This window comes from Mauremys mutica, chromosome 1 (assembly GCF_020497125.1).
Source record: "Mauremys mutica isolate MM-2020 ecotype Southern chromosome 1, ASM2049712v1, whole genome shotgun sequence".
In the NCBI taxonomy this organism is placed as follows: Eukaryota; Metazoa; Chordata; order Testudines; family Geoemydidae; genus Mauremys; species Mauremys mutica.
Window position 1 is genome coordinate 340,239,109 of NC_059072.1, and position 20,154 is coordinate 340,259,262.

The 20,154-nt window shown below is 42.1% G+C and overlaps 1 protein-coding gene across 5 annotated transcripts in view; it reads left to right on the forward strand.

The window, feature by feature from the left end:
• NOX4 (NADPH oxidase 4) overlaps window positions 1-20,154 on the forward strand; it is a 163,184-nt gene that overhangs the window by 18,980 nt on the left and 124,050 nt on the right. For 4 of the 5 annotated variants that reach the window (XM_045020189.1, XM_045020157.1, XM_045020165.1 and 1 more), the window contains 4 exons: window positions 416-443; window positions 6,280-6,352; window positions 10,118-10,198; window positions 17,762-17,981. In XM_045020189.1, coding sequence (XP_044876124.1) covers window positions 416-443; window positions 6,280-6,352; window positions 10,118-10,198; window positions 17,762-17,981 — 402 coding nt within the window. The remainder of the gene's footprint in view (window positions 1-415; window positions 444-6,279; window positions 6,353-10,117; window positions 10,199-17,761; window positions 17,982-20,154) is intronic. The other variant, XM_045020172.1, reaches the window with a different exon arrangement.

A 20,154-nucleotide genomic window follows, 5' to 3' on the forward strand; every position in this document is an offset into this window, starting at 1 on the left:
GAAGTCCGTGACAAAACTCCAGTTGACTTCAATGGGAGCAACATAGTTGCCCCATGTCTTTATATTCAACTTCAAAATCTCATCTCTCTCCTACAACTATTCGGTAGCTAGGAAAAGTTGTTTTGTAAAATGATTATCTATGAAAGCAGAGAAGTGCCTGATTGTCTCACTACTCTGCTTTCTTAGTCAGTGTGTGGTTGGTTTTTGCAGGGTTGGCAAAAGGTTTAGTTTACATTGATGGAGCGTAGTTGTCATTGTTCTCTATTACCAGTTACACAGTTCACTTTTACAGCCAGGTTTAGGTATCGACTGTCAAAGTGAGGCATGTGGAATTTATGAGCAGTTTCTTACATTAAGAAATATAAAATGATAAATTAGCAACTGATTTTTGTTTGTTTTTGTGTCTATTTTTCAGGACCCCAGGAAACTTCTTTTCACTACTGGTAAGTTGCTGATGTTCTGTGCAGAGTTGATAAGCTGATTAGTTAGTTTAGATTTCATATTGCAATCAAACTAGAAATATATTGTCAGCCAGACAATGGTCTCATTTCCACCGCTAGTGGGATTTACCTCCAGGTCTCTAGGGGCAGAGCTGGGATCACAGTGTCCTTAAAAGTATTTCCTAAGTGTCCTTAAAGGTATTTCACTGTATCCACATAACAACATACAAATGATCGTAGGGACCTATCCTGCTCCTGTTTCAGTCAAAACCAAAACTTCCATTGACTTCAGCGAGAGAAGAATGAGGCCTTTAGTTTTTGGAGAAGAGAGAACATAAATCAAAGGTTGGACTCTCTAGAGCAGTGGTTTTCAATATATGGTCCCTGGACACCTGGGGGTCCACAGACCGTCTAAGATTTCCAAATAGGTCCACGGCTCCATTTGAAAATTTTAGGGGTCTGCAAATGAGAAAAGGTTGAAAACCACTGCTGTAGAATCTCCTGTCATGGAGCAGCATTGATGGAGACAGGGAGTAATGGGGGATGGATAGTTCAGTTTGTTGCTCCAAGTTAATACAGGTCGCTCAATAGATCCCTCGTAATAGTGAGAAGAGGAGTGAGTCTGAAGGAGGCAAACTGAAGGGCGAGGTTGTAGCCTGAGCCCGACTTTAGGGGCTTTTTGTTGTTACAGGACAACTGACCCTCTTCATCTGCTTACCTGTCCTTTATGGACAGAGCAGTCCTGTAAGGTTTAGCACTTGCAAGGTACCGAGGAGCCTCAGGTTCCCTTGTTCAGTCCCTCAGAGGCAAGATTAACCCTAAGTGAAGGGAAAGCTGCTGCCTCACAGAGTGTCAGTGGATAATAACCCCTCCCATCAACTCGAGATGGCTGCAGGGAAAATCTCACTATTTAAAAAAGAAAACTGTGATCTAATTGAGGATGTGTGATACTGATTCAATAACCTCAATTAGAATATTTAGAAAACACGCATTAAATATAACCTGCAAATCAAAAAATAACCCCCATAACTGTTTGCCATTTTTCATCATCATGCTCCAGACAAAATGTTTAGTTTCTGTGTTGGTGTTATGCAAATCTGCCATTTGTTACATCAAGCACATGACGCAATGAACCTAGGCTTGCTTACCCAGTAGTCAGGAAGGAGGAGTTATAGAAACCCTTGGAATGGTGTGAGCAAAGTCTTCAGTGCTGTTGTTCTGCAGATGAATCAGTGGAACATAGTTTCAAACAGAGATTCTACATAATATTAAAACCAAATTTCTGTATATCCAATGTTAGAAAAAGAAATGTAACCAAAACACTGACTGGTTGTCTCAGCTGGTTTATGTCAGGATCAGTTCAACTTTAGAATGATTAAACTGTAACATGGAAGCAAGCAACTAGAATCATAAAAATAAATGAGCAAAGAGGTTTTAGCTACATGCACATGACAGAGAACAATGTACTCCCATTATGGAATGGATTCCCTGGGCCTGACGCAGGCACTCCTCACTCAGACACAACTCCCATTGGCACCTACAGAGTCTGATGTTCTACTGTGTTTCACCTTGTGCACCCCTGTTCAGAATGAAAACAGAATGCCGCTATTCTGATTTGGTAGGGGTTGGTGCAAGACAGCATAGAAACAAGCCAAAAAAAAGTTTAATTTGAAAGGACTGCAAGATGGGGTCCCGTGTCTCTCGTTCCAGTTGCACTTAGTGGAATTAGAAGTCTATAGAAAATACAGGTTTCAAAGGTTCTAAGCCAAATCCAGACCAGGTGTCAGTAGGTGCAGCTTCCATAGAAAATCAGTGATATTCTAAATGGTGGTGTAAGTCTGTTGGCTAACTGGCATAGACTCAAGACTTTAAGGCCAGAAGGGACCGGCATGATCATCTAATCTGATTTCCTGCACATCGCAGGCCTCATAACCTCACCCACCCACTCCTGTAATAGACTCATAATCTCTGGTTGAGTTAGTGAAGTCCTCAAATCATGATTTAAAGACTTCAAGTTACAGAGAATCCACCATTTACACTAGTTTAAACCTGCAGTTGACCCATGCCCCATGCTGCAGAGGAAGGCGAAAACCCCCAAGGGTCTCTGCCAATCTGACCTGGGGAAAAATTCCTTCCAGACCCCAAATATGGCAGTCATTTGGACCCTGAGCATTTCAGCAAGACTCAATAGCCAGACACCTGGGAAAGAATTCTGTGTATTAATTCAGAGCCCTCCCCATCTAGTATCCCACCATTAACCATTGGGGATATTTGCTGTTAGCAGATCGGCTACATGCTGTTGTAGGCAGTTTCATCATACCATCCCTTCCATAAACTTACCAAGCTCAGTCTTGAAGCCAGTTAGGTTTTGGAAGGCTGTTCCAGAACTTCACTCCTCTGATGGTTAGAAATCTTCATCTAATTTCAAGCCTAAATTTGTTGATGGCCAGTTAATATCCATTTGTTCTTATGTCCACATTGGCACTAACTCCTCTCCCTCCTTGGTATTTATCTCTCTGATGTTTTTATAGATAGTAATCATCTCTCCCCTCAGCCTTCTTTTGATAAAAGTAGCGCAGTTGGCTTTGATGTGGCATTCAGTGGGTGTTCAAGGTGAGGGTTGTTCACAGACTAAGGAGGAGGAAGAGGGAAGGTGCATCAAAACCAACATCTAATAGGAGGCACAAATAAAGTATAAGCAGTGCTGCCTTGGATCAGGGAGACGGCCTGAGTGCACGTTGTACAGCCCACAGCCTCTCCATGAATGACCCTGCTTCTGTCGATACCCTGAGAGCTGTGTGGATCTTGGGGAATGCACTGTATTAGGGTGAGAGCCTGCAAGGTGGAACCCCCTCTCTCCCTCATAGAGTAAGGGGAAAACCTTGTGTCATTTTCATTCCCCTTCACTTCTCAGTGTATTCACTCATAAGGGATGTTTTGGCCTGACTCTCTAGATCAGTAATTTAATAGCATCCTTCTTTCACCCCATTGTGCCCAAGTGTTGAAGTCCTGCCCCATTGAAGTCAGTATCAGAACTTCCATTTTCTTCACTGAGGCCAGGTTTTAATTTGTGCTGTCCAGGCTAGAGATATCAAAACCACACAGGAATTGCATATCCTACAGTGTAGGAATCAATTCTTGGCACAGGTGGTTTGAGGCTTAAGGTGTGGGGAGTTAATTTTTTTTTTTTTTTAGTATAATTTTAAATTTTTAAGCGTTTAACTTGTAAAAAAAAAATAGCAGAAGCATTCAAGTGAGAATGCAGCAACCATTTCAAATCACCATTATTGTTGTTGCTTGAATTGTGGTAGTGCCTAGAGGTCCCAACCAGGATTGGGGTCCTGTTTTTATTAGGTGCTGTACAAACACATTTGTAGACACCGTCCTCACCTTGAAGAGTTTACAGTCTAATTTGAGACAGGAGGCAACAAGTGAAATGATAAGAGGATGGAAGGAAGGAAGGACAGGAGTAGCAGCAGTAAGAGTACAGGGGTTCATAGGTAGCTATTGCACAAATGGATAGTTCCTATTCATCTTAATTTTAAATAAAATGAGCTATCCCTGACCAACCATTAGTTATTATTATTGCCATAGTGCCTAGGAGTTCCAGGCATTGACTAGTCCCCATGGTTCTAGGTGCTGCACAAACACGGAACAAAAAGACTGTCCTTGCCCCCAAGGAGCTGACAGTCAGATCTGGTGGCTGATTTCTTGAAGGCAACACAGCAGAAATGGAACTTGAGGGATTTGGAGGCAGAGGATGATGACGACTTTACAGATTAACCCAGTGAGGACACTGCATGCAGAGGGGGGCAGAGTACTAGGAAGTGTGAAAATGTTTGTGGGGAAAACAGATGGATGTTGAAGGTTTCCATCATTAAAGGAGTATCAGGAATGGTGTGTGGGATGAAGGGAAAATAAATAAAAGCAGATAGGTAGGAAGGGGACAGAGCTGAGAAGGGGTTTGTAGGTGAGAACAAGAATCTTGAATTTGATGCAGGAGAGAAGAACAAGTGTGCTTGTGGATTTGAAGAGTGGGCTGACACGTTTGGAATGACGGCTTAGGAGGCTGATTTTAGCAGCTGTGTTTTGAGTGGAGGGGTAATGGGAGGAAGAGGGGATAACTTTTCAGTCATGTACAGATTGAAAATCTATATTTAAAAAGAATAAATGAAGAGAAAGAAAGACAAATTATATATTGCAACTCTCTTTGTTTTTTCTAAGATCCAGGATAAAATCCTGGACTCACTGAAGTCCATGGCAAAATTCCCATTGATCGAGGAGCCAGGATTTCATCCTAAGAGTTTCAGAAATGAGTACTGATTTTGGGTGTCTCAATTTTTGGGTCCCTAACTTTAGGCACATTAAAGTAGTCTGGTTTTCTGTTGCTCAGTATTTTCTAAAAGTCAAGTCTCCAATGGAGCACTCAAAAATTGTGACACTTAAAACCACTCATCATTTCTGAAAATTTTGGCCTAAACTTGTAAGCAAATATGGCTTGATCCTGCCCCATTATAACCAATGGAAACTTTGCTATTGACTTCAGCAGAAGCAGGATCAAGCTCCTAGACCATAATCTTGCAAAGACTTAGGCACATGCTTAACCTTACACACTGTGGGTACGTCTTCACTACCGGCCGTATCGGCGGGTAGCAATCGATTTCTCGGGGATTGATATATCGCGTCTCATCTAGACGCGATATATCGATCCCCGAACGCGCTCATGTCGATTCCGTAACTCCATCAACGCGAACGGCGGTAGCAGAGTCGACATGGGGAGCCGCGGACGTCGATCCCGCGCCGTGAGGATGGTAAGTAATTCGATATCAGATACTTCGACTTCAGCTACGTTATTCACGTAGCTGAAGTTGCGTATCTTATATCGATTTTCCCCCATAGTGTAGACCTGCCCTGTGAGTGGTACCATTGGCTTTATGTAATATTAAGCATGTGGCTTTGCAGGCCTGGGTCCTTACACGTTAAAACCCTGAATGGTTTGCTTTCTTCAAGAGGTAAAATATTCACATGTAACTCTTTATGGTTTTTAAGTGTTTGCTCATCATACATAATTCTTAGGCCACCAACTTTGAAAATCAGATGCCAGCATTAATGTAGGTAATTAAAGTCTTTGTCCTATCGCTCTGGAATGCTGACTGCAGCTCGTCCTCGCAGGTTTTGTTCTACAGTCAACAACTTCAAACGTTATACTATGTCATGAAGACTAATTGCAGCACTTTTCCCATTTCAGAGTAAAATGGGTCTGCAAATGATCTTAGCAACAGCTGGCATTGCAGTTGATTTACTTGAAATTCTCTTTCTATGACCAATTTTTTAATTGTGCTGTTTTGGAGAGCTGTACATTTTAAAAAAAATATAACACTCAAAATTAAAATGGAAATGTTCTCCAAGTAACTAGCTTTGAAAGAGATTTCAAAAGCTATTATAAAACCAGCCTTTATAGCAAACTGAAAGCCTGTGCAGTTAGAAAGGTACCTGCTGAGATCCAGCTGGTTCATGGTGCAAAGGGGGTGCAAGAGGAGGAGTGAACAGTAAATTGTGAATTTTAGATGTATCTGTATATACATGGACAAATGCAAGGAAGAAAACATATTTTCCCCTCTCCAGATGGAGAATAACAGAGTTTTGCACAAAATTCTCTGAAAGTATGTGCCTTTGGAAAATTAGTTCTTAGAAATAAATAAATTACACAAATCAAATAAATCATTTTGATCAATACATGATTTGTGTTCCTACTACAGACCAGCACTTTAAATGGTCATAAAAGATGAGTGTACCTTTTCCTAATACAATTTTAAATCTACGTGTGTTTATGTTGCAGTTCCAGGACTGACTGGGGTCCTGATGGTGTTAGTTTTATTCCTAATGTGCACAGCTTCTACATATGCTATCAGGTAAGACTTAATCTGATTATTAAATTGAATATCACAGTCTGAGGAATCATATCCTGCTGCAGATTAGAAGGAATAAGAGCAAGTACAATGATATGTAATAGGCATTACATAAATGGAAGGAAAATATCAAATATCTTGTTCCATTTCTTGCACTAACTTGTAGGTGAACTAGCACATTAAGTTTTGGAATTAATATTTGTACAATAAATATGCAAATTGATGATGTTTTCAGAGCATAGATTTATTTAAGGGACATGGTCAACTTGAAATCTAGACAATTTTACTCTCCCCTGTCACTGGGGTGACCAGATGTCCCGATTTTATAGGGACAGTCCTGATATTTGGGGCTTTGTCTTATATAGGTGCCTATTACCTCCCACCCCATCCCGATTTTTCACACTTGCTGTCTGGTCACCCTACCTGTCACTCTGTGAAAGATCCACACAAGCAACACAGGAAACTGACTGTACAGTGGTACCAGTGAAACTAAGTGCTGTCAAATGTGCAAAGTAAATAAACTACTGGAAAAATCAGTGGTTAATGTAGTTTTTCTTCATTCATTCCTGGGTGTTACCTGTAACAATACATTGATAAAATATTTCAGATAGAAATGTGCCATTTAGTTGACTTAGTGTCTTTTTAAGAGGATATTAAGAATTCTGGGTACCATACTTCATAACTGAACACAATAATTCTTGGTCACAGCCTCAGGTAACATTATTAATGGAGATGATAGTCTAGAGAGAAAATGAGCAGGGAACTGAATCCCCTTTTCAGCGCAGAGTCCTTGTGAACACCAGCAGCTTGATGCTGTAAGGTGCCTGCTCCAACAGCTTAAGTGTCAGATTGCTTAACACCCTGCAGGATTGAGTTTGGGAGCCTTCATAGCCTTAGGCCCTGATCCAGCAAACACTTAAGCACATGCATAACTTTTGCTCATGTAGCTGTCCTTATTGAGTACTCACTTGAGTAGATTACTGTTTTTGCAGGATCAAGAATCAAGTGTTTGCAGAATTGGGTTTTTAGATCTCGATTCAATAAGGTACTTACAGATGTGCCTAACTCAAAGCAAGAGAGATTAATCCCAGTTATGTCAGTTAGGCATATGTAAGTTACATTGCTGAACTGGCATGTCTTAGCTAGCTATTATTATTATTGTTAGGCCCTGAGTAAGGAAGCAATTGAGTTTGTACTTAAGAATCTTTCCTAAACACGGATGCTTTCCTGAATCAGGACCTGAGGAACTGGCAGCCCCAGATGGAGCTACAGAAGCACTGAATTTGAGCAGGATTAGACTGGTGTGCTGCTAGACTCAAGATAAGATTTCAGGATAATTGGGCAGGATGTAAGCTGTACTAAAGGCTTTGCCTCCAAAGCCAAACCCATTTCATAAAAGGTGGAAACGCTAAATGATCACTTCATGCTGATACAGCTCTGCAACGCTTTTCCAAAAGCAAAAGTCTGTTTTCTCCAAGACCAACATAAATTATAAAATAACAGTAGCATTTGTTGAAATAATAAAAAAAAAGAGATATGCAATGCAAACATTCTTGGAAATAATGAAATTACTATGATAAAAATTTAAAACTGTTCCTGATCCAAGCAACAAAGGTTTCCCTGTTTCCTAGACTATGTACTAGTTATATCCCGTTTTGACTATGGCAACCTTCTGCCCTCAGTCTCCCCTCCCTAAAACTCCACTCCCATCAAAAACTCATTTTCCTCTCTTAGTGCTCCAACAATGCGTCTTCTTCTAGATTCATTACAGTGGCATCTCCTCTTCTGTATAAAGATCAAGCTTCTTTTCTTCAAGCATCCCACAGCTCTGCAGCTGCCTTTTGTGTTTAAGCCCATTTCTCCTCCTGTAGTCCAATCTGCTCCTTCATGTCCTCTCTGTCTTCTCCTGAAAACTCTTTCCACTTTCTTTCATGCTGTCTCTATGTTTGCAATAAGTAAAGGCTTGATACAAATTTGAGGTGAAATGGAAAAGCAGTTTCTGACATATGAATTTGAGAACAAAACCAGCTGAATACACTTCTTGAAAAAGCTTCTTAATTTTTTTAAATTGTTGTTCTTCCATGCAATAGCTCAGCACCAGCTTGTGTAGCACTACTCACCATTTTTCATTCAAGAACCATTTGCTAGGAGGGAGTTTGAATTATTATAAAATGTAATAAAACATACAGAAAAATGCTAAAATGTGTTCCAGTTACAAGTTAAAGTTATTTCCAGGGCCTTTCCCACGAACTCAATCACTAAAATATAGGATGCCACTTATTTAGGGCTTCCTAAATAAGCTCCAACCACCCACACACAAGCTATCTTCATATAACAATAGTCATTCACATTATTATCTTATAAACCATCACATACACATTTCCTTCCAATGCAAATCTACACCCGCCCACATACCAAGGACAGTTTCCCAAAATAGGAATTAAACACACATTTTGAACTGAGGTTTTCAAGAACTCTGATTTCTAGGAAATTAGATTTTGATAAATGTCTATTTTGAATCACAGATAGTAGATAAGAAGCAATCTGATATGTTTTAAATAGCAAAAATGTTCTGATTTAGTAAAAAGAAGTAATGTTTATTTTTAGGCAATGTTCCAGATATAAGCTGTCTAGGTAAAAGGAGACAAAGATATTTCAGAGAGGGACATAGTATATGTTTGCAATGTCTTAATAATAGCTTCTGAAATTATATAGTCAGAGTTAAGGTCGTGCTTGATTTTATTTTTGATTTGTATTGTGGGTGGGGATAAGGGTTTGTATTGGAAGAGAATATGTTGTGCTGCTGTGTGGGGTTGGAATGTGCTGTGTTGTGTATTTGTGAAGATAGGTAGCTTATGGTGAATATTTCCTTAATTAGTGAGTTCCTAGGTTTTTTTGAGTGATGATTGTATTCATGGAGAAAGGAATAAAGTTAAGTGACAGTTCACAGAGTTTTTTATGTGGGGAGAATTTCCCTGGTTTTTAAAATCATCAATAGAAGGAAGTCCTTCTTCCCCTTTGTCCTGCACTCCCTGCACTTACGTGGCACTGCTTGTTCCCTGCAGTTTACCTCTATGTGCCCTGGATTCCAGAACACCCTCTCTGTATGTCAACTTTAACTCCTGAAGTATCTTCATATTTTCCCTCCTGTTGCCCTTTGCCCCAGTTCCCTGCGTGTGCACCATGGCTACCTGCACCTGCTTCAGTCCTTCTCCCTTCTTCCTCGACTCTCTGACTGCCTCACCTCCACACACCTTGTTACCCACTTCCCACGACACCCATTTGTATTTAAAATGCTTAATAGCTACTTTCAGTATTTTAAAATATAAATGTCTACAAGAGCATCAGGGCAAATGGGTGTGGCCTGAGGGAGCCAGTGTTGGTGGCAGAACTCTGATTATAGGCTGAATTTTGGGGCCAGGGAGCCATTATGGCAGCAGGGGTGGGGAAGAAGGCTGTGTAAAGACCTGGGAGAACAGGCTAGTCTCCATATCTTAGCTTCTTGCTTGTGCTCCTAGTCCCTGCTCTCCTTCCCTCCCTTCCATGCCTACCCAGTCCCCTGTCCTTCTTGCCAACAACTCAGTGTGGGCAAATGTGTGTGTGTGTATATTTTTTACATAGCTGAATTGGATTTTGGACCATAACTGAATTGGATTTTAATTTTTCTATGTTTATAATTTTCATCTAGATACACAGAGCTGCTTGTAATTAGTGATGACTGAGTGTAATATCTGAGAATGGCATTAAACCACAGTTTATTCTTTGCAGGCTTTCGAACTATGATATCTTCTGGTACACACACAACCTTTTCTTTGTCTTCTACGTGCTGCTGCTGGTGCACGTTTCCGGGTATGTAACAAAATAAACTGTCCCTGTTCCTTAAGCACAGCAAGGAGGGTACAGCTCACAAAGAAGGGCATTGAGGCAGGGAGCTAAGTGGCATCTTTCTGAAATGACTTTCTGCTGGTCAGTATTTCCCAGTGGCAATTGCTCTTGTAAAGCTTGTATTAGGTAATAATTGGAGATATACCAATCTCCTAGAACTGGAAGGGACCTTGAAAGGTCATTGAGTCCAGCCCCCTGCCTTCACTAGCAGGACCAATTTTTGCCCCAGATCCCCAAGTGGCCCCCTCAAGGATTGAACTCAGAACCCTGGGTTTAGCAGGCTAATGCTCAAACCACTGAGCTATCCCTCCTTGGCTGGAGCATTATTTGGTACAGCAAATTAGAATACAGCAGGGTCAAAACCTGAACCAAACCCCCCTCCTTGCCCATTCCACTAAATTCTGGTGTTAACTAAAATAAATTTTGTTTAGCTCTGCCCCCAGAACCACCCTGGCTGAAGTGAAGTTACTCTCTTCCCTTTGTCTCTCCTTTCTCCACATCCCCATTGCTGTAACCACAACAATTATTTCTCTCTCCCCAACCGTTCTAAACAACCAGTCTCTGGGTATAAATGACCGCACAAGTGTTAAGAGCGGGGGGCTTGGGCAGTCAGGCCTAATTGCCAGAGCGAGAGTCCAGGGGTCTAAGTCGGGGGTTCCAGGATCAGAATCCAAGATTGATACCTGGAGTTTGGGACTGGGGCTGGGGTTTTAGTACTGATGCCAGCGGGCAGGGACGGAGCCAGCATTCAAAGGGCAAAGCCAGGTCTGTAGCCAGAGTCAGAGTTCAAGCACTGAAGCCCAGGTTCAAAGCCACAGTCAGCATCCAGTATCAAAACCAGAGGTCAAAAGCTGGAGTTGGCCTCCCAATACTGAAGCCAGGGGTCAAAGCTGGTGTCAGAGTCCAAGTACTAAAGCAGGGGCTGGGCTTGGAGTCAGAGTTCAAGGGTGGAAGCCAAGGGTCCGACCTGGAGCCGAGGGTCTGAGAGCTAGCAGAGAGGCAGATCCATCACAGTGGCTAGCAGGGAAGTCAACCTTATTGCAAAGATGCTTCCTGGAACTCCTCTTGGGTTTAAATAATGTGCCTGGACCAATCGGGGCCATGAGGGAAGCTGTCAGTTCAGCCTTCTGTGGGGATACTTCCTGTGGTTTTATCTCCATGGGAAGTATGTGGTGATGCCTACAGGTTTCCCATTGCTGCCAGGTAGTGGCATGGAGGTGTCACCTGTCCTGCAGACCCAGGTTCTGGTCCCATCCCCACAGACCCTCACAAGGTGCAAGACTGTGGAGTTTCTCACACCAATGCAACTCCTTTGGAACAGATCCTTAGCTGGCATAAATCAGCACAGCTGCATTTGAATCAAAGCAGCTGCATCATTGGCACCAGCTGAGGACCTTGTCCATTGACTTCCCTGGAATTACTCCTGATTTAGACTGATGTGAGATGAGAAAGAGACAAGCTTTCGAGCTGCACAGAGCTCTTCTTAAGGTCTGGGAAAGGTACTCAGAGTCACAGCTAAATACATATAGGAGTTGCATTGGTGTGAGAAACTGAGTACCTTTCCCAGACCTGAGGAGCTCTGTGCAGGTTGAAAGCTTGTCTCTTTCACCAACAGAAGTTGGTCCAATAAAATATGTTACCTCACTCATCTTGTCTCTCTTTGTAGGGTCTGAAGGTAAACAATGAGTAGCTGTTGGATTTTACAAGTGGTTAAACAGAGCACTGTACACTTGAAATCTAGAGAATTAAAAAAAAAAAAAGAGTTCCAAGTATCAGGTTCTTACACTGGACCATGATTTCTGACTTTTCCATGTGTTTTTTTTAAAAGGTTCACCCTCCCCCCCCCCGCCCCTTCACTGTTGCTCTAGGAAGACCCAGCAGGGGAATCTGACAAACCAAGGCCTCCCCATCTCGCACTGAATAAAAGGCAGGTGGTTCCCTGTGCAGACCCCTGTTCTTGCAGGACTGAGCCTGCTTGGCTATACAGGGGAATTGGTGACAATGACTCTGCACAAAGTGCAGTCTCATACACAAACGGAAAACTAAAGGAAAACATTTTTCTACCCTCCATCAGTTATAATAGATGTAAGATGTAACTTGTAACAATAGAAGCTAAAAACATTTCAAACCGAAGCATGTTTTTTTTTTTTTTTTTTAATTTACAGACAGTTGAGAACACAAGGAAACAATGAGACAATATTAGTCAGCATGATAGGCTGTGGTATCAGCACACCTAACCATTGGCAAGGTTTTTTTAATAAAGTTACCGGTACCAGTTCTTAATTCCTGAGGCTAGATGGAGCAGATAACTAATGTCTTTTTGCACAACATCCTCAGCAGCCAGCCTGAAAGGGTAGATTATAGTGGAGCAGGCATCAGGACTGAAACATCTAGACTACTAACTAAAAATCCCAGTGGAGTCAATGGAGGCCTACCTCTCTCTGAGGTGGAAAAGCTGAATTCCATGCAGAAAAACCTGTGTGGGCAGCTTTTGAATGAGATCTTAAAATGCAAGGACTAGTCCTGCTCTCACTGAAGTCAGTGGGAGTTTTGCCATTAATTTGCAGGGCTCATTCCTCCTTCCATTGATGCACTTTTGGTAAGATTAGGGACTTGCCCTGGTGTCTTTATTCAAGATGTCCCCAACTCTCATGAGGTGCTGCCTGCAGCTCTGTATGCCGCTGAAGTTCCATTATTGGTTATAGTGTGTATAATTGCGTAGGGAGCAGGCAGCAGTGGTGTGTGCGGGGACCATTGCTAGGAACTGCATTAGGATTTTTTTGTAGTCACGTTCATTCTGAATCCTCTGTTTAAAGATTGCCCCCCACCACCCAGGGCACTGGCAGCTGGAGGAAAGACTGTCAGCATGACTCCAAAGGAGCTGAGCTGTCAAGGAGCAGGGGCATGGGCAAGGGGTCCCAGGGTGTCTGAGATTTGCATGGGAATGGCAGCTCATTCTTCAGAGGACAAACCTCTTCCCACCGCTGGAATGATTTGGGGAAGATTCTGCAAGGGGATTTTTTTAGGCTATCCCATGCCCTTTCCTCCCAGATCCTCTCCTGGGGGTATTTCCTGGTTCTATTCTATGTATATTGTTATACTGCCTGCGTCACTACAGTATCTGAGCACCTCCCAGTAGCGCATTATGTGAGACGACTAACATCTGTCATGTATGGTTTGTTGTTTCTTTCATCCTCACCCCAGGGGGAGAAGAGAACTAGCCTTAATAATGAATGCATGTGCTGTTGTGGTACTTTTTGCAAGAAGACCTGCAAAGCATTTCAGTTACTTAATGTACAGATGCCCCAAACTTTAAGTAGGCTTTGGTATTAAGCCAACAATAGCAAAAAGTCAATAGGAAACACAAAACAGATGCTTTCACGACATTTTCTACAAACATAAGGATTACTAAAACATTCAGAGCCAGCTCTTCTGCTGGTGTCCATTGGGCTAGCTCCACTGAAGTCAAAGGAGCGATGCCAATTTGCACCAGCTGAGGATCTGACCGTGGTGATATTGCTATAGTTGTCAAAGGACTTAGACATCTCCTACAGGGTGAAGAATTCTTCAGAGTCTACCCTTGATCAGATCCAGAAGTACCAGAGCTTGACCCACCTGGGACACCAGAGAGGATGCCAAGCTAATCCTCAAAAAAAAAAAACCCAAACATAAATCATACATCATTGCCGCTAACTCAACTTCAATAGGACGAAATATTAAGTAATTAATTAAATTAATGTATTAAAGTTAAGCACATGCTTAAGTGATTTGCTGGAATGGTGTCTTCATGGCAAATACTTTATTAAATACTGGCTGGTGATCTGAAATCTGGGACATGTTTGTAAGTTTTATTTTCCTGTGTTTCAAATATATTCTTCATTGGAGATTGTTTGGAGGAGGGGAGGGAAGTGACTAATGTGGTGCTACTGGATTTATCAAAGAGCACATAGCTTTCTCAGTGGCTGTAGCTATGGTAATAGCTTTTATCGTTTACCAAAGAATCAGTGCCTTTGGACAATGATTCATGATTGTGTGTTGCTTTTAGTAGATAATCTCTTGTGTATTGGACACAATGTGTCAAAAAGTATAATGTTCAAAGAACAGGGTTAGTCTTTCATTTATATAATGTGGTTGTGGATGTATTGTAGCTTGATTGTTTAAGATCCCATTTTCAGTCAATGCTGGGGCTACACTGCATAAAAGCAAAAACGCTATTATCAAAATGGAGTTTTTATAATCCTGACATGACATGAGAGGTGACCAAATTATATATATATATACATATATATATGTAAACTTCAAAACGGTGCGGGGAGGGAAGGATTTGTCTGTATAGTGACGTAGTGTGCAGCATGCTGGGATGTAATTCCAGTGGCCATGTAAATCCTGCTACCGAGCACGAGATATTCTGAAGTGCATTTTGATGTGTACTACAGAACTTTTTGTGTGCTGCAACAGGATCCCCACAGCCGTTTAGTGGGTCGCAGGCTGGTATGCAGTAGATTTACATCCCAGCTTGCTGTGCACTGCATTTCTGTATAGAGAAGTTTGAAGAGTGGCCTAAGAGAGGAAGAATAGCCTTCTTCCTAAGGAGACACAGGATTTTGGGTTCAATTCCCAGCTCTGCTGCATATATCCTGGGTCCTCTGAGGGAAATCTGGTAATTTGTGCCTTAGTTCACCATTTTACAGAATTTTTCCTTTTTGTCTGTATTGTCTGTTTAGATTGTAAGTAGAGCTAGTCAAAATAGCCAAAATTAGTTTAATGAAAATTTTCAAATTTGTAGTCTTTTTGAAGTACTCGAAACCAACCATTTAAAAAAAAATATTGTGATTCCTTTTCAATTTCTTTTGTTCAAAATTTTTATTTCAAATGTTATCAGAATAGTTAACAATTTTGATTTACCCAAGACTGGGTTTTTTGGTAAATAAGATTTGTCTTTACGGAACAGCGCTGTTTTTGATAAACAGAACATTTTGATTATTGAAAACATTTTAGGAATGGTTAAGAATTGAAAAAAAAGAAATCATGAAATCTTTTGAGGAAAAACAAAAAAATGAAGCAATGTCAACAATTTTTTACAAATTGGAAAAAGGGTATCTTGTGACAGACACAGTTCAACCAGCTTTAGTTTTAAGCTCTCCAGGGCTGTTGCTGTTTTATGATGTGTTTGTACAGGGCCTAGGTCAATAAGGCTCTGAGCTTTCTGAGGGCATCTTTAGCACTATCATAAAGAATAATAATGACACTGGGCAGATTCTCAGTTGGTGTCAATGGAGCTATGCCTGTTTAGTTCTGTCCCAATATTAATGACGATAAAAACAAAATTTCTATACAAATATTGAGCAGAAGGTAGAAAAATATCACTGGTTCTGTTCTTCCTGTACGTTCTCACAAAACCTACAGAAGTTAACAATGGGAAAAGGTTTACTATATTTTTCTGAGGAAATTCTAGCCCCTTTCCTTGCAAATCTTCCCTGAGGATATTGTCTATTGTTTTTTTCCAGTCTAATTTTACGGTTGGGTCTTCCAACCTTTGGAATGTATTTAACAGGTAAGTACAGCATGCTGTCAAGAGAGGCAGTGTGGACAAGTGGCTACAGCACTTAACTGGGACTCAGGAGAACTGGGTTTTATGCTCAGCTCTCTTATTGTCCTGCTGGGAGACCTTGAGCAAATCACTTCATCTGCCTCAGTTTCCCCATCAGTAAAAGGTGTAATGATACTGACTTATTTTGTAAAGTGCTTTGAGCTCTATGGATGAAAGGCACTATATAAGAGCTAGGTATTTTTATTGTTGTTATTAATGAGATAATAACACTGAATAGGTGGAAGATTCAGTGTAGTGGAATTGCAGTTCAGCTTAGGAGCTTCTGAATTCATAGCATAGCACTGAAGTGCCACCCTGGCAGTGGCACCTGTTGTACAGAATGTTGCCAACCATGACTAGTAGGCTTCAATCAGTGACTTCACTTTCAGCTCCCTTATTTATTAGTTAACTTGTAGAAATTGCAAAACCAGAAACTGGTCATGTGAACCATCAGAAAATTCTCAACTTGCTCATCTTGCAATCCTGAAACATCCCTGTTATTCTGTTAAACCATCTTATCTTGTACTAGATTGTGGCGTGTCTGTACTAACCTTTTGAAATATATTCACATAATATAGCTAGTGCCTGGTACACTAGCAGCAACTTTGCCAAGTTTATGTACCGAACCGTGAACTTGTAAGTGTCTGCTTTAACACATGGCCTGTCGTTGAGTCACAGCCTCTGGTTCAGGCCTCAAGTCCTGCACCAGGCCCGGCACTCCAGGATCTCTGTACTACACCTTTGATGGAGGACTGTAATGGTGTTCACTCACTGCAAGAGTTCCTCTTCCTGGCCAGGCATGGCATAGTGGCTTTCTTCCCGTATGGCAGTCCCTGCAAATAGTCAGTCCATGGCTGCAATGGTCTCTCTTCTCATATTTCACAGTGCTCCCTCTTTGTGATTCAGCCCTGTGGCGAGATCACTATATAATCTGCCCCCTTCCAGGGTATCAAAGTCTCACCAGACCAGATGTCTGAGTGGCACCTGCAACTGTGCTGTGCCATTTCCCAGTGACTGGTAGGGGAACTCAGGCTCCTCCTCTCCCCCCCACTTCCTTATTGTTTCCCTGGACTTCTTCCAACCCAGGCTTCTCAGGCTTGCTTTCCCCACAACTCCTCTGGAGTTGATCCTGCTTCCTGGGCCAGGATCCCAGGGCTTATTCTCCCACCTGGGTTTTCCCCTCCTCCCCTCCTCTCTGCTCTCAGAGAGTGACTACAGACTCTTTCCTTGTGGCCTCCTGCTACTAAAGACTTCCTTTCTTTATATTCCTTACCCAGCTTCTCCCCCAGCTGGGCATCACCAGCAATTAGTATTCATAATCCCCTCGGCCTCCCTTTAGGTGCAACTATGAAGATTAATTGGCCCCTTATGGGATCTCCTTAACCCCTTCAGGGCCAGTGTGGGGTGAACACCTCGTCATAATGCCTTTTTTCATTTGACAAGTGGATTTTCAAAAGCACGATATTGCTCATGTATGATGCTGTCATGCACAAACATGAAATACCCTGAATGATGGGAGTGCCCCCTGCAGTTTATAATTCTGCGGTATTGTTAGGCCACTTGTCTTTAAGATTGCATTGAAACGAGGGCTTGTGTAACACAGAGAATGTGGCTGAAAATAGCTTTGGTGTGATTGAATTGCAAACGCAACTATTTAATTTCTCTCCGAGGCCCCCACAGTTTCTCCTACCTTCAAGTAGTATCAGGAATGCCAGGTGGGTTGCAGAACCTCCACTCTAGTGACAAAGGGATCTATTGTTGGAGCGTTTCAAGCTAATTCAAACTCCTGAAGGTAAAACAAAGGAAAAATGCTTGTGGAATATCAGCCTTTGATCAGCTTTGTGATGGCCTATAAAATGCTCTACAAATTGAGAGAAGTCTGTTGATTTTGATAGCTGTTTCAGTGTCTTGTTTGTTTGTTGGTTTGTTTCCTGTAGAGGAGTGCTTAAATACCAGATTAACCTAGAGGAACACCCTCCCGGCTGCTTTCATCCTAACACAACTCTCCAAGACGATATTCCAGCGCCAGGGATTTTGGAAGAGCCTTTTCCCGAATATACCCCTGAGCCTTCCCCAGCAGAACCAGAACCATTTGTACAAAATAACGTTGTGAGAATTTGCACTGAGGAACCCAAGTTCCAGTCGCACTTCCCAGAGGTCTGTATGATCCAACGTTTCAGGTTTTACAGGCAATGCCAAGTCTTTCAGTCTGCCACAACCGCTCATTATTACTTCTCTGGACAAGGAGTTTTAATAATGGAAAATATTATTAAAACCATAGATTTGGTGGCATGAGATAATCTGTATAAACTTCTTAGAGCACAATACAGAATGGTGAACAGTGTACAGTGGGGAAAATTTTAGGGACCTTTGATGAGCATTTTGAGACTTGAGCTTAATTGAAACAATTAAACTCCACTTGTACTGATTTTAACCATATACATGTAAGTTTGGTTACACATTACTTAGGTGTAATTGTTATCAAAATATAGATTTGGCTTTGTAGTAGAAATTAGATAATCCGTGTAACTATTTCATTATTGTTGTTATTGCTGTTATCTATATTACAGTAGAGCCCAGAGTCCCGTATCAGCATTAGAGCCCCATTGTACTAAGCACCATACAAAACATAAGAAGAGACAGTTCTCGCTGAAGATCTTATAAACTAAGACCATGATCCCGCAACAAACTGCAGGAAGATCCTTTTCTAGAGTGTTGCTGAAGTCAGTGGGTCTCTGTGCATGCAGAGTTTCATCAGCACAGAGCTCTTTGCTGAATTAGGGTTTAAATGAAGACAAAACACCATAGGGGGCTGTAACATACATCAGGAAGTAATGAGAGAGAGATTGTTGGAAATTAAAGAAATATATGAGTAATCCCTACTGGCCACCTGTGTAGTCATGGCCGGTTGGCAAATCCTATTGATATCATGTGGTTCTTAAGGAGGGATTTGAAGGAGGAGAGGGCAGCGGCTTGACAGGCTATAGTTAGGGAGGGTGATCCATGCAAAAGGGGCTCAAGGGAAGTGTTATACGGGAGGTGAAACTAGATGATCACAGTGGTCCCTTCTGGCCTTGGAATCTAGGAAATGCTCCTTTTGCAAGGACCGTCCTTTCACTGTGGAGAAGAAGGCAAAGGAGTGATCGAGGCTGGTATTGTAGGCAGAGTGAAGGGGGAGATGGGATGAGATACATGAGTGAAAGTAGAAATGAGAGAGGTGGGAAAAGTCCTAAAGGTGATTACAATAAGCTTGGATTGGATGCAGTGGAGAACAGGTAGCCATTTGAAGGGTTCAGGGAGGAGAGTGATGTGTTCAGAATGATGGGCCAGGAGAGATTATTTTAGCAACAGCGTTTGAAAAGAACCCGAGTGCAGAGGTGGGTGCCAGGCAGGCTATAGAGGAGGAGGATGCAGTAGTCTAGCTGGAAGATGATGATGCTCTGGAACACAGAGAGAGCAGTGGGAGCCTGGAAATGTGATAGAGGCAGAAGCACCATTGTAAGGCATCTTAGGGCAGGTCACATCTCCAGTATTTGTTAAGGATCCTTTATATTGTTTGCTGCCCTGCTCTTGCAGAGCAGGCATAGTCTCTGGTCTTGCAAAAAGCAAGGGACTTCATGCAGGTGTAAGGTGACACATGGGAAATGCTGCTTCAGAATGGTTCCGTGTGTCTCAAGGCCAATATGTTTGGTGAACTCTTTTCAATTCTTTCAGTGGGCGCGCTAATATTCAAATGGAAATGAATCTGATGCACCAGGTTTACTCGTATCACCTTGTCTCTGTTCCATGTGTCCTTCAGGCCATCCAAACAAAGTTCTCTTTGGGAGATGAGTTAATAGAATTTGTGTATTATATTTGGTGCTTTCCCAGCGCCAGGTGACATTATTATCTATGTAGCCAGGGGAAGCTGGCTGCACTTATGCTGTGCGAGCTACCAGGGCTAAAGAAGTCTGCTGCATTTCTAAGCTCTGTGAGCTTTTAAACTTGCTAGGGCTGTAGATGCCTGTGGACCTTACAAGCTCTGCAACTTGTGAGAGAGGCTGGTACTTTGAGTGTGAAAATCAGAGAGGAAGGGTGGATGTGTAGCTTAGGCCCTGACTGGTACACAGCAGAGCTGGGTTTAGTCCATACCTCTGCCACGGGCTCCCTAAGGGTATGTCTACACAGGTAGCGGCACCAAGCCCCCCAGCCCAGGTTGACAGCCTGGGGCTTGTGCGGATCATGCTAGCGTTTTAAAAGTAGCTGTATAGACGGTGCTTTGAAGTTGTGGTGTGGGCTGGAGCTTGGGCTCTGAAGCCCCCTCCGCCCTCCAGTTTCACAGCCCGAGTTC